Here is a 15,610-nt window from a genome sequence, read left to right on the forward strand (position 1 = left end):
GCATGTTAGAAGAGTCTAAAGATGAACGACAAGATGCTTTGGTTGATGATGCACCTGTCCGAGGAGGAGCTTTCAGTGATCGAGAAAAACAAAATCTGGGAGTTGGTTGATCGACCTCTAAACAGAAAAATAATTGGAGCAAGATGGGTGTTCAGAAAAAAGCTTGGAGTTCAAAGCATCTAAACAAGGAGGAGTGTTAAAGATCACGTATTTGTTTAGATTGCTATCAGTTAGTATCTAATTAAATCTCCGTTAGGAGTTAGATCTAGTTTTTTATTTGATTTAGTTTTGATTTGATTAAATTTTATTTTGATTTGTTTACTGGTTTGTTACCAGATTTTCTGCAGATCTTTAGGTAGATTTTTTTAATATCTTTTGTATTCTCTGTATAAATATGGAAATATGGAGCATTCTTGCTCTTCATAATTCAATCTTCTCATTAATCATTCAATCAATCTCTCTTTCACTAACAACAGCAAATGCACCAATTACCAGATTTCTATTGTCAACATTTGGGTCATTGCGGCCTATTCCAGTCATAGATGCAAAAATGGCAAAGGGAACATCGATGTTGTCGTTTTTGTTGCTTGATCCACAAACGACGCAGACCGCAAAGTAAAGCATGTTGGCATTTGGCACGTCATGATCCCACTTGATGCATATCGAAGATCCCATTTTTGTCGATGTAAACCAGTCTGGAATCACTCTCCCGAGAACCATGATGTCAAATATTCCTTTGAGTAAAAACGTCTTTCGCATCCAAGAATTGATCATTTTATGGAACCCTTTGTTGTCAGCCAATTTGTAGCACTTTAGAAGATTCACTTCTACCATGAAATATATGGTTAACTTTTGAAGTGTCTAGAAAATCTTTCAATGAAATGCAGCCCTTTGACATCAACCTTAAGTTCCTTGGTGGTAGCTCTGGGAAATGAAGAAGCTTTTCGCACTCGTTTACGTTCAATCTTTTCAAGTTATGGAGTCGAGAAATGCTCGTAGGAAGACGAGAGAAATTATTTCGAGACAAATTCAGATTCACCAACGACACCAAACACTCGATCCCTTCCGGGACTTCCTCAAGCTTGCAATCACTCAAATTTAGGTTTGTAAGAGAGTACAAACCACCCAGTGATGGAATCCCAAAAATGCCACTCGTTGGAGCTTTGCATATCCAAAGAAAAATGTTTCTAAAGATATTGTCTCTGTCGTCCGTTCTTTGTACGGTTTGTCTCACGTCAAGCTCCGCCGTTTCGGTGTCGCCCCACTTTCTTTTTCTATTTCAAAGCTTTGAACATCCCCAAAGATTTAAGCTTTTGAGAGATGTCATCTTATCCAACGCGTTTGTAATGTTGATAAGATTTTTGCAATTGGTTAAGCTCAACACTCTTAGATGATCCAAGCTTGCTATTGATGAAGGTAAGCTTGATATGGAGGTGCCATCCAAATAGAGTTCCAATAATCTATTTGTGTTGCCTGAAAATTCTGGGATCTTCTTCAGCTTTGAACACCCAGAGAGAATCAAAACTTGAAGAGCCTTGATGTTAATTTTCGTTGGAAAATGTGTGAGGTTGATGCAATCTTTCAAACTCAAAAAAGTGAGTTTTTTTGCGGTGAAAATTGTTGGATGAATATTGACCAAACTTGTGCAACCTTCAAGCTCTAATGTTGTGAGATTTGGAATAGTTTCAAAGTTTGGAGTTTTGGACAACTTCTGTGAATGATTGAGTTTGATATACTTCAGCTCCTCCAAATGCTGTCAAAGAGTAAAGATTGATATCAATTTAACTAAACATTTGTAATGGCTCAAGCTTATGACTAGCAGATATCGTTCTCTTTAGGCTTTTCTTTTCGAAATTTTTTAAAATGCTTCTGTTAATGAGAGGTTTCTACACCTTTATAAATGGTGTTTCGTTCTTCTCCCCAACCGATGTGGGATCTCACAATCCTCTCCCTTCAGGGCCAAGAGTCATCGCTGGCACTCATTCCTTTCTCTAATCAATGTGGGACTCCCACGGGCCCAACATCCTTATTGGCACACTGTCTCGTGTCTACCTCCCTTCGGAGAATAACCTCCTCGGTGGCACATCGATCAGTGTCTGGCTCTAATACCATTTCTAATGGCTCAAGTCCACCGCTAGCATATATTGTCCTCTTTGAGTGTCACAATTTAGTACAACTTATTTTAGTTTGAATTANCAATTAAGAAGTGAGGAGTGGTCAAAGAAGCCATTTAAAGCTTGTTACAGGTGTGGAAAACCAGGCCACTTTAAACAAGATTGTTAGGCGAAAGTGGTGTGTGATCATTGCGGAAAGCCAGACCATATTAAACCAAATTGCCGAGTCATGATGCAGGAATCAGAAGCAAATGCGGTACATGTAAATAAAAGTTCTCCAGATCCAATTTGGGAATATTGCTTAACCACTGAGATTCTTGACCAACCAACAAACGTGACTTCAGCCGTATATCAAGATGATGTCTCTACAGGTGATCAAAATTCTAATTCTAATTCCACTACTTACGCTTCTGAGTTTGATTCTCTCCAAATTTCGCATCTAGACTCTCTCTTTTTCTCCGATTTCAATTCTATTGCCCCTGATGACTCTTCTGTTTACTCCACGGCCTTGGATCTGAGATTCGACGAAAATGAAGTTGTCGAGCTAACGTTTGACGATCTTGACGGTCTTTACCTCCCCTCTGAGGCTGACGATTTTCTCATCTTGGAGAATTTAGATCAAACTACCAATTTGCAGGATTCGGCTACTGATGCTCCGCCCCAGTCTGACCCAGAAATAGCTGCACTGCTTGATGATGATGATTTATCACGATTTGGTTCTGATGTTGAGGACTTGGAGGAGGATTTCGTAGTTCAGGTAAATTTATGTGAAGAAGGGGAGGATGGTTCAATGGATAATAAGTTTAGTGTGGCTAAGGATTTTGAGAAGGCGACAAGAAGCCAGAATATTATTAATAACAAATCTTTTGGCGATGACATTTTTGAGGATGCAGATGTTGACCATGTGGAGGATGATGTTGATAAGCCACGAACTCGACAGCTTTTGGATGATCGATTTGATACCCTCTTAAGTCAGGACTATGCATCTAGTGACAATAGTGACAGTGCTTGTGATGAGCATGATGGTTGGGTAGCTGAAGAAGATGAGTCCCTTGCTCAAAAGCTCAAGCATGCCCTTGATGATCATAGTAAGGATGACTTGGACCTTGACCAAGGATATAAAGCTCCTGCAAATATATTGAGTGGTAAAAAAGGATCAGAAGATCAAGAGCTTTTGCAGTCTGCCAGTGATGTAATTCACCGGTGTATGGAGTATGCTGAGTCTGCACAAGTTGAGATGAATTATTACTCTTTGTCATTAGAATTGGAGCAATCAAAAGCTCAGATTCAATTATTAGAGGGTCATATCAATAATTTGGATCCTGCCGTTAAGGCCTTGAAAGAGGTCATATTCATGAAACCAGATTATGTTGATGCTCACTGTGATTTGGCATCCGCTTTGCATGCAATGAGGGAAGATGAGCGAGAAATTGAGGTGTTTCAGAAGGCAATCGACTTGAAGCTTGGCCATGTAGATGCTTTGTATATTTTGGGTGGACTTTACGTGAACTCAAATGGTGAAGGAGCTTTTATAGTTGTTGAAGCCTCAAAGTTTAAGACCATTGGAGAGAAGACTGTTTTGAGACCGGAACTGTCAAATGCTCTCAAAATTAGATCTTTTCAGAAGATTACCCGATTGAATCGCTGTGATGTGAAATTTATTAAGAAGGAAATCATTCAACATGATCTGTCAATGTCTTATTCAGGTGGTGGCATGCCTAAGAAGTCCATAAGCAAGCCTAGCTGGAAGAAATTCTTCGTAGATTATTTTGTTCGAGAGAAAGTGTTAACGCAGGATGTTGAATTGCAGGAAATACATACTAATGAGCAAGTTGTAGACATATTTACTAAGGCACTTGCCAAAGTGAAGTTTGAAGTTTTTCGTAGAAGCTCTCGGAGTTATCGAGAAATAAGCTTGCACTAAGGGAGGCTGTCACAATTTAGTGCAACTTATTCTAGTTTGAATTAGTTATGGAATATATGATATTCGTAATCTTCCAGAATATATTAGTTAGGAAATATATCTTAGATATCGTAATCAGTTGAATTTGAATAGTAGTATATTTTATTTTATTATAAGGATTTAGTTAGTTTACATTTTCTTGGTAGATATTATTTAGTATCTTGTATCCTATTTAAAGGTCGTGAATATCAATGAAGATTGAACATTCGATCCCAATTCTTTTTCTTATTCTTAAATCTGTATTATTTCGTTGAGTAATAATATTTTCATATCTATGCACACTTAGGAGTGGTAGATATTGCGTCATTGAGATTTTCCCTCAAGGTTTTTAAAACGCTGTCCACTAGGAAGAGATTTCCCCACACTTATAAAGGGTGTTTCATTTTCCTCCCAACAGATATGGGATCTCACAATATTGCTTCAAATTGCTGTGGCACATGTGAGGCACAATAAGCTTGTATTCTTCCGAATTCAATAGAAAAATCTCCGAGGGATATCCTTTCCACTTCAAATATCTCAACTTACTTGGAATGCAATATTCCAACTCATTTTTCAGCCTCACATTTTGAAAATTAAGCAGCCTTAGTTGGTGCATTCTTGGGAGCAAAATTGGAAACTCCACAACGTTTCTTCTCGACTTGAACAATATGCTTTCGACCGAGCTTCTCTAACCTAAATTCACATAATACCAAATAGAGTTAATGAAATTTTCAATGTTTTTAAGGATTTAAAAAGTCACTCTAAATAGCCGACAATATATCTTACCATGCTTTTAAAATCCTTTTGGCGCCATAGTCGATCTTGAATAGGTTTATGACGAATAATTTTTTGACCTATTTCTTGCAATAAATCATGCATCATCAATTTATTATCATACGAAACAATTAAGAGAGATTTTTGAATGAGACGTTCAACCCTTATTTTGGTATGAAAACCAGAATCATGTAGAATATCTTCTACCAGCTCTCTTCTCTTCCCCTCGAAGAAGCAAGCAACATCTAAAAATATCTCTTTCTCCCACTCATCCAACCCATCATAGCTCACTTTACCCTTAAAAATTTTGTCATGAATATTCCCACCTCCTTTAAGCTCTTCTATCACATACTATCACATACTCCCACACACTCAAATCTTTGTTTCTTAGAGATGATCCCAACAATTTGAGTGCAAGAGGGTGGCCTCCCACAATCTTGACAATGTTCTTGGAGAGTTTTAAGCAATCTTGCTTTGGACATGCACTCAAATTAAGGAGTTGTAGGGCTTCCTCTGTAAGTTCTTCCATTTCAAAAATTCTTTTCACTTTGAACTCATTTGAAAATAAATCTGCGTTTCTTGTTGTGATAATAATTCTACTGTCATCTCCAAAAGAGTCTTTGTTTGGAATTAATCCCATGATTTGGTCTGAACAATTCACGTTATCTAAGACAAGAAGAATCTTTTTTCGTAGAATCGCTTGGTGTATCATAGCGATCCCTTCGTCAACATCTAATATGTCATTTTTAATTGAAAAAATCCTTGAAAGGAGTTCGCTTTGTAAACATGGAAGACCAGAGGTTTCAAATTTCTCTTGGACATCGGAGACGAAGCAATGAGCTTCAATTCGTCGCGAATTCGCTCGTAACAAACCCTAGCTATTGTCGTCCTACCAATGCCACCCATTCCATGAATTCCTACCCAAATCACATCCTCATCTGAGTTTGGGTTCAAAAGAGAAGAAAGTTTGGTTAGTTTAGAATTGATTCCAACTAGTTGGTCTTCTTTAGTGACTTTCAAGGTCGGTTTGATTCTTTTCCATAGTAATGTGGTAATTTCTTCGATGACTTCTGATTCATGTGTCCTAAGCCCAAAAAAAGGAGGAGAAGTAAATAAGTAGTTTTATAGTAAATCATAAATACATTGATCACTAATTATGGCTAATAGATTATTTACTCATGATATGATTTTTGTTACGGAATAATATCATCATTTTAGAGTGGGTATAGCTTTAACCATAATTGACATATACTACCTCTCTTTACATCGGGATTCAAATCTTTAAATTTCATTTATTATTATTAAAAAAATGACACAAATTAAACGATTGAAAAAGAAAAATTAAACGAAATGGACAACAATGTCGTTTTTTTGTAATTTTTAAGGAACTTTCAAAGTTTTTAGTTTCTTATCGAGAAGAAACTTCATGGTACTCAAAAAGGAAAAAAAATAAAAAATAAAAAAACCAGCAAATGAGGAAGAATGTTTAGAAAAAAATTAGATTTTTCAAGAAAAATAATAATAAAATAATTACGAAATGACAAATTACCAAAATATTCCTGAACTTTGAGATAATTACGAAAATGCCACATATCAGAAAATCAGATTCGTGGAAGTATACAATCTTAAAAAAATCCCTCGAATCATAAAATCCAACCACCCAACCACTAGATCTTCAGCAAATTTGAGTATGTTTTAGAGAACTCACAATTAATCACATCCAACAGCTAGAATTCAAATGGGAAGTCGGTAGCTCGTTGACCGGAGATGATATTTTTATGGATAATCCAGGAAACTCATTCTCCAAATTATTACGATTCTGGAGTTTTCAATGTCGGTTTAAGCTTCCCCCATACAATCTAAAGTTTGGGCAATAGTATGGAACAAGAATCAAGCTCCCAATCGCAAGTAATTAGCATTTAGATTTTGGGTCTTCTACTCTCAGATTGCATCCAAATTCGATAGCAGTTGTCCACCATTTCCCTTCAAAATTGTTAACTTCTAAACAAGATTACCCAGAAGTTCTATGAATAAATCGAGTGCTGAAAGAGCCCATAATCTATTCCCCCAATAAAGGTTGCCATTGAAGAACTTGAAAGAAAGATTCGAGGATACAAGTCAATTTGTCGGGTAAAATCGATCCACATCAGTTTTGGCACCTCCAAGAAGTATTTCCATAGAAGATCACGAAAAGAAATAACCTCAAGAACGTGCCCAATTGAAGAAAATCAGTTTGTGGTAGAAGTTTGGGATAAGTATCAAATTTCCTCCTACGGTCCATTTCACTTCAAACTAAGTATTACTTAATCTTCAAAGGATTGAGTTGAGTAACTTTAATGAAGAAATCAGGAGTTTGAAACGTCTTAGAACGAGCTACCCAATAAAAAGAAGTTTTGTGTTTCCAGGTGAGTTGTAAACCGAGAACAATTTCTGGAAATTTAAGTCTCATACTCAAAGACGTCCCTTCAAACCAATTCCTTTAGCTTGAGGGAAGAATAAGGAAAAGGTTCCATGAAGAAGTCGGGCCATAAAAACCCTAGAATCGACTACCCAATAAGAAATCCTTTGTTTCTAACTCTAGTGAGAAATATATCTTCGACGAACTTTGGAGGCAAATATCTTACGCTATGATCCATGAGAAGGTATGAAATCAATCCCTAGCTCTTTCTTGTAACACCATCTTTAAGTTACATGGAGAAATCGAAGAAAGAAACATTGTGTATGGATATATATAAGGGAATTTTTCAGACGGCGACGCACATAAATGTGCACATCTTCTTCCTGTCCAGAGGAAGAAGACAATGACGTAGTCAGTTCAACTGAACTAAACTAGCATGTCAAACTAAGTTGTTCCAGAAACTAGACACCATAAAGAATCTGTGGAAGAAACTTTGAGGTAATTCGAATACCGGAAGCTCAAGAACAAAGATCTCAAACATCAATGACAATGTAAGTAGCTCTTAGACTTTTCTTAAGAAATACTTGTAGGAATCACTTGGATTTCAGTATAAACCTTAAACCAAGTATGAATTAAGGAAATATGAAAGAAAATAGACTTTTCTTAAGAAATACACGTAGGAATCACTTGGATTTCAGTATAAACCTTAAACCAAGTATGAATTAAGGAAATATGAAAGAAAAAACACCAAAATCGCGAGTTAAGACCCTTAACCGATCAAATTGCTCGCGATTTAAGTAACATTAAAATAACTCACTGAATGAACTTCACTGCCTATGAATTTTTAATACTATGCATATTATGGCAGGTTAATATTATACATGAAAATTAGTGGTTATTGGATAAGGTTAAAGCTAAACCAAGAAACAGTGTAAAATGATCATAGTGCCCCTAAAGGTAATTTGATCTAGATGACCTTCAAATGCTATACAACTTTGTATGAGATCTTATGTTATGATTTTTTATGATGTCGTGAAGTTTGAAAATAATTGGATAAGTTTAGGTAGCCAAACCAAGAACTAGAGAGTAAAATAATTAAAATATCGTTGGTACCTTTTAAGGAATTTCAAGGTTTAAACACCCTTAAAATGACATTCTACTTTTTTATGAGGCCTATTTCTAAGAACATAAAAGATATGTTCAAGATTTCAAGTTGATTAAAATATTTTTGGAACCTAGACCAAATTAGGACCAAAGAAAAACCTAAGGCCAACGCCCCAAGATTTAAAGACTCCTTTAGAACTATCTAAAAATTTATTATGGCTCTATGACTTTTTAAAATAACTCATGATTTTCATTAGGATGGGTTCATAAGCAAAGAATGCATGATGTCATTATGCCTAAAAAACAATAAGAAATACAAAAATTAGTTATGATCGAGACCCAAGGAAAGTATCACACAGGCCCTACAACTACGAAAATAAGGTATCACACTCTATGCCCTAAAGTTTTATGATATGAAAGAATGGTAGGTAATAATCTGATCATGTCCAATGTGACCCATGACCCCTACCATGCGGTGCTTTCAGAGGCCCATGTATTCCACTTTTAGGTGGGATGCCTTGTGCCACGGTAATAATTTTTAATAGTGTGGCATCGTGATCTTGACACGCTCACGACCAGCCTTGAGGAGAATCAAGTCCCATATATATTTTTTGTCCTGACTTTGTGGCTTCGTTGAACCTCAAGTGAGGTTTGTCTTCGCCAATTGAATATCGCTTGTGCAGAATCCAAGCTTGTTCGACGACACATGCCACCTGCAAGTGCATGTTTAATCGTTGCAACACAACCGACTTGCCTCTACATTAGGCCAAGTCATTCGGGTCAACCTTGCTTCTACTTGAGACCAAGATCTCTTAACGCAATGTTGCTTCCTATCATCCCATCTTAATTCTCAATTAATTTGGTCCTCATGTCAAGATGTCATCCCAAGTCATGGGGTAGTGGATTGAGGTTTGTCTTCGCCAATTGAATATCGCTTGTGCAGAATCCAAGCTTGTTCGACGACACATGCCACCTGCAAGTGCATGTTTAATCGTTGCAACACAACCGACTTGCCTCTACATTAGGCCAAGTCATTCGGGTCAACCTTGCTTCTACTTGAGACCAAGATCTCTTAACGCAATGTTGCTTCCTATCATCCCATCTTAATTCTCAATTAATTTGGTCCTCATGTCAAGATGTCATCCCAAGTCATGGGGTAGTGGATTGAGGTTTGTCTTCGCCAATTGAATATCGCTTGTGCAGAATCCAAGCTTGTTCGACGACACATGCCACCTGCAAGTGCATGTTTAATCGTTGCAACACAACCGACTTGCCTCTACATTAGGCCAAGTCATTCGGGTCAACCTTGCTTCTACTTGAGACCAAGATCTCTTAACGCAATGTTGCTTCCTATCATCCCATCTTAATTCTCAATTAATTTGGTCCTCATGTCAAGATGTCATCCCAAGTCATGGGGTGTCATCCACTACCATAACTTACTCGGTCATGCCATCAAGAACGGGCCCACGTCTCGCTCATCTCATGGGGACATCCCGAACATCCCAAACATCCATCCATCCAAGTTCTATTCAGGCATTAGTCCTCTCGTGTCCATCACATATCATTTACGGATACCGTATCAGATAGCGGGTGTCTAATGCAACCTCCGATACTCGGGCTGAGGCGCAATACCAGCACACCCGTGCCGCTCGGTACTATCCTTGAAAAACTTATTTCAAAGGATGTCCCTTGAGACACTCATCCCGGGACGCTCGCCCTCATTATAACACACATACGCCACATGGTAGCTCGCTTAAGCCATATGGCCTAGGGGTGGTGGAGAGCTAACACCATGTCTCCCCCTATAGTACATTTTGAGGCATTTCCAATTCCCGATGTCGTGGAATATCTTTGTGGTGTCTGATTGACACCAAATTTTGTGAGCATTCATATTTCATATGAACAGACTCAAATCCAAAACCGCATGCCCAAGTTCCTTTCAGAACCTTGACTTTTGAGGTTACGACCTGGGGCCTTAACCATCCCTTCAACAAGCTTATCTTTGCTACAGTTGTCCACTTGTTGCCCTTATCTTGCCTATGTCTTGACTTCTCTTTGATGCCCACAGTGTGTGGTGTGTTAGATGATATACCATCCTCCTTGGTCACATCATGGAACTTGTCTAGGCTCTTGTGTTGTCGGATGGGCACCACTTAAGGGTCACCGCTTCTCTTGTTGCAACGTGAGACTCATAACCTACTCTCTTCATAGTTAGGTTGTGACGTTTTCTCCCACTTAAATTAGTCATCGTCCTCGATGACTTACTTTGAGGCACAACCATTGGTAGGTTGTGACATTCTCCCTCACTTAATCTCGACATCATCCTTGATGACAATCTGACTTTGGACTTGCTCCTAACAAACTCGCTAGAAATACGTGCATCAGACCAAATACGGAATTTGCACACTACTTATGAGCTATCCCACTAACGAACCTTCACTTGGTCTCCAAGACCTGCAACATAAGCACGAAAAAACAACTACACGATGGTTGTTGCCTATCCCCTTTTTGGGCCTCCCTCGCCCTTCTATGGACTTGACCTGAGACACACCAAACAAACTATGACAAACTAACTAGCTTTGGCATATCCTCGCCTAGGCTAGGAGGGGTGCGCCCCAAGCTTTGGCCACTCTCGTTGTATTCTTTGAGTTGCAGACAACAGTGCACCCCTTGGGGGAGGCTCCAAGCCAACCATGGAATTTACTCATATCATAACTGCGTTTTGGCACTACATTTCATCCATCTCTTAACCGGCCATCTTTATGTGGCATTGTTGTCTTGACACTTCTCTGGTCTTACTGCAGCTTCACTTCTCTAGACCAATGATTCACTTCTCAAGTGGATGTTAGTGTTAACAACTCTGGTGAAATCACCCCCTTAAGTATGAGGCAGGGGCTCAAAGAATACACATGTGCTCACTTACCAGAGCACTCTGTCAGGGCGAGGAACCCATTCTTGCTGGTTCTCCCCCACTTAATATCGCCTGCCTCTCTTGCAGCATAGTTGTCCCACCCATTGGGACTTGCTTTGTGCACAATATGGCACTTGGCCGATGCATGTCTCAACTGACCCCTAGCTTCTTTGCATGCAACTATTGACATTATTTCTCTATATAAATGGTTCTTTGGAAGGCACTGACCCGGTGCATCTTTTGTTTCATTTTCCTTGCACCCAATTAAACTACAAACCCTTGGCAAATGAGCTTGGTCTTACTTGACGGGTATATCTTCCCACATCGGGTATCGACACACGACACAATGAACTTTGGGGAGTCTTGGCTTCAATCCACAATTGATTCTAATTCTGACCGAAAACTTTTCTTCCCTCTTCGGCACTCTTGACACACTCGCAAGGTCTGCAATCAACCTTTGAGTTATTTTCTCTGAGAATCTCATCAGACCAGACACACAAAGTGTGACTCGGATACAAATTGTTATGATCATACTTTTTCAACAGTGCGGCGTCGTGATCTTGACATGCTCATGACCAACCTTAAGGAGGATCAAGCCGCATTTTTTTTTCCAGTCTTTGCGGCTTCGTCGAACCTTAGGCGAGATTGTCTTCGCCAACGGAACATCACTTGTACAAAATACAAGCTTATTCGACAACACATGTTACTTGTGCATGCATGTTCAATTGTCTGCGACACAACCAACTTGCCTCTACACTAGGTCAAGTCATTCGACTCGATCTTGCCTCTACTCAGAGCTAAGGTCTCTCAATGCAATGTCGCTTCCCATACTCTCATCTTAATTTCCAATTAATATGGCCCTCATGTCTCGATGCCATCCTAAGTTATAGGGTGTCATCGATTGTCGTAACTTAGTTGCTTATGCCATCAAGAACGGGTTCATGTGTCGTTCATCTCACCTGTTCATCTCGAATATCCATCAATTTAGATTCTGTTGAGGCATTGGCTCTCCCATGCCCATGCCATATCATTTATAGATATTGTACTAGATAGTAGGTATATAATGCAACCTCTAACACACGGGCTAGGGCATAATACCAGCGCACCCGTGCTGCCTGGTATTGTCCTTGAAAAACCCATTTCAAAGAAAGTCTCCTAAAACACTCTTCTCGACATGCTCATGTTAGATAAATCCCTACTGAGTGAATGTGATCCCTATTTTTTAGTTAATCATTTTTTTAGGTAACTATTTTTACGTTAAACCCACACAATTGAAGGAAGTGGGAAGTACAAGTAGAGTGGACGTTAAACCTGTTAGATAAAACCTGAGTTTCTCTTTATTTAGATTCACACGATTTCATTAGTTGATTAAATACCTCCGTTTGACCATTTGACAAACACGTCGAATGGATTACCAAAGTTTTAGACGGCAATTTTGTAGGAAGTGGGACAGATTTAGTTGGCCCATCTCCCGCCATTTTTAGGATAAGTTATATTTAAACAGCAAATCTATTTAGAAGATTTAACACCCTGACTGTAAGCACAGTCAATATTTCAGCAATTCTCTCTCTTTGTTATTTCACACGTTTTATTTTCTTCCAACAACTTCTGTCAACGATTTTCTCTCACCGAAAAGAAAAGGATTTCCCTGGCTGATTATCGAAATATGGCCACTCTCCAGCCATTTTTAGGATAAGTTATATTGAAATCTGTTCAGAAGATTTAACACCCTGATTTGAAGCACAGTCAATATTTCAGCAATTCTCTCTCTTTGTTATTTCACACGTTTTATTTTCTTCCAACAACTTCCGTCAACGATTTCCTCTCACCGAAAAGAAAAGGATTTTCCTTGTCGATTATCGAAATACAACAAAACCCACACAATTGAAGGAAGTGGGAAGTACACGTAGAGTGGATGAGCGTTAGTTAAGTTGTCATTTAATTTTTCTATTTTAGGATAATTTGTTATTTAAATATCCCAACTGAATAACAAATCAATCAATCGAGGCTTCAGCAAATCAAATCTCTCCCTCTCTCCTTTTACTTCCGCTATTTTTTCTTTCGAAGAAACCTTCCTTCGGCCGTTTGTTTTTCGTCGACGTTTTCCTCCGAATTGCCAGAGTCAACAGCTCACCTGACACACAAATGTACCACAGAGTAGCTCGCTTAGGCCACAGAGCCTAAGGGTGGTAGAGAGTTGACACCATGCCTCCTCGTATAGTACATTTTGAGGCATTTCTAATTCATCTGGAGTAGACGTGATTATGGCGAAATGTCATATGATGTTGTAGAGCCTCCATTCGATGTCTGATTGACTCCAAATTTGGCAAGCATTCATATTTTATATAGATGGATTTAACTCTAGAACCGCATGCCCATATTTTTTTTTGAAACCTTGACTTTTGAGGTTCCAGCCAAGGGCCCTACTCGACCCTTCTACAAGCATATCTGTGCCATTCTTGTCTACTTTTTGCTCTTATCTTGCTTATGCCTCGACTTCTCTTTGATGCCCACTCTATGTGGTGTGTTAGATGATGCACCATCCTCCTTGGAAACATCATAACACCCGTCTAGGTTCTCGCGTGGTTGGATGGGCACCATTTGAGGATCGTTGGTTCTCTTGTCGCAATGTGAGGGTCACAACCTACCCGCTTCATAGTTAGGTTATGACACCCTGCACCCTGTTTTTCTTAACAAGATGTCATGTTTGACCTCATATTTCCCTCACCTAGATGAGATGTTGTGCACCATGTTATGGGTATCCTACTCATGATTTTACAAGATGTGATGTTCATGTTCATGTTTTGTGTTGGGATCGATACTAGTTGTTAGCTCTGATACCAGTTGTTAGGATCGCACAACAACGCACACACTTGATCTAGATGAACACAAAGAACAGGATAGAGAAAATGCAAGGAGAACACTGGCTAAAGGATTTTTTTTTTTTTTTTTTTTTTTTTTTTTTTTTTTTTTTTTTTTTTTTTTTTTTTTTTCGGGCTTGTTTTGTCGTCAATTTTGGTTGATCGAAGAAGTGACAGATGACGCTGTTATCCGTCTTCACTATGAATTGTGATCCCAAGAGATACTGTCTCTAGACTCGTAGGCAATGAACTATAGCCAGCATTTCTTTTTCGGAGACAGTGTATCTCCGTTCAGCATCATTGAGCTTTCAACTTTCATAAGCGATGGGGTGCCCTTCTTGAATAAGGACACTACCTAGGGCAACGTTGGAAGCATCTGTTTCTATTTCAAATGGCTTTGTAACATCTACTAACCCGAGGACAGGACCCCTCATCATGGTTGCCTTCAGATCTTCAAAGGCCATATGACATTTATTTGACCACGACCAAGGGTGGTCTTTCTTCAGGAGCTCCGTTTAGGGGGCGGCTCGTCGTGAAAACCCTTCGACGAACTGCCTATGGTAGTTTGCTAATCCTAAGAAGGATCGCACATCGGATACGAAAGTAGGGACTTTCCACTCTTGGATAGCTTTTATCTTATCGCTATCCATCCCGATTTGTCCACAACTGATGACATGTCCGAGGAAGTTGATGCATGTCTGTGCGAAGGCACATTTTTCTTTCTTGACACGTACAACTGATTCTGCCGCAACTTTTCAAATACCAGCTTCAAGTGTACCTTGTGTGTTGGGATTGATATCAGTCGTTAACTCTGATACCAGTTGTTGGGATCGCACAACAACGTACACGCTCAATCTAGATGAAAACAAAGAACAGGATAGAGAAAATTGCCAGGAGAACTCTAGCTAAAAGGATTTTTTTTTTTTTTTTGTATTGATGACTTCACGTATGTACAGAGAGAATTACAGAGAATAGAAAGTACATCTTCAAAGCTCTACCGGACGGGATATATATATAGTTCAATTTACTATATATAACTTTACCAGATTTAACATCTACTATATATAGCTATTTACTATATATAGCTTTACTCGATTTAACCATCTACTATATATAGCTATTTATCGTATATAGCTTTACCGGATATAGCTTTACCGGATATAGCTTTACCGGATATAGCTTTACCAAATATAACTTTACCGGATATAACCGTTGATCAAGCTATAAATAAGCATCAGGCTCCATAACCTAACAATTCTTCCACTTGGAGACTGATCTAGTCAACCAAGAATTTCACTCTCAAACGACCATGAGCATCTTCACTGCACCATACCAATTGAGGTTTTGCACAACCTCAATATTCCAACATCAACACATTTTGTCAACATGTTTGCTGGATTCTTTGCACCCTCTATCTTCTCAAAACACATCACCATCTTCAACTAACCTCCGAGTGAAATGGTATCGCCTTCTGTGTTTTGAATGATAGACCGGGTTCCTCGCCAA

The 15,610-nt window shown here is 38.8% G+C and overlaps 2 protein-coding genes across 2 annotated transcripts in view; one reads left to right on the forward strand and one right to left on the reverse strand.

The window, feature by feature from the left end:
- The first annotated feature begins 2,466 nt into the window (after positions 1–2,466).
- Positions 2,467–4,038, forward strand: LOC111796785. Its single transcript, XM_023679543.1, has 2 exons — positions 2,467–2,485; positions 2,634–4,038. The coding sequence occupies exon 2, from the start codon at positions 2,905–2,907 to the stop codon at positions 4,036–4,038; it is 1,134 nt and encodes a 377-aa protein (XP_023535311.1). The 5' UTR covers positions 2,467–2,485; positions 2,634–2,904.
- A 611-nt stretch (positions 4,039–4,649) lies between these two features.
- LOC111796786 (TMV resistance protein N-like) overlaps positions 4,650–15,610 on the reverse strand; it is a 14,940-nt gene continuing 3,979 nt past the window's right edge. Inside the window, exons 2-3 of the mRNA XM_023679544.1 lie at positions 5,651–5,914; positions 4,650–4,749 (exon numbers count right to left, since the gene is read on the reverse strand). Of these exons, the coding sequence (XP_023535312.1) occupies positions 4,650–4,749; positions 5,651–5,914 (364 nt within the window). The remainder of the gene's footprint in view (positions 4,750–5,650; positions 5,915–15,610) is intronic.

This window comes from Cucurbita pepo, chromosome LG06 (genome assembly GCF_002806865.2).
Source record: "Cucurbita pepo subsp. pepo cultivar mu-cu-16 chromosome LG06, ASM280686v2, whole genome shotgun sequence".
Taxonomy (NCBI): domain Eukaryota; kingdom Viridiplantae; phylum Streptophyta; class Magnoliopsida; order Cucurbitales; family Cucurbitaceae; genus Cucurbita; species Cucurbita pepo.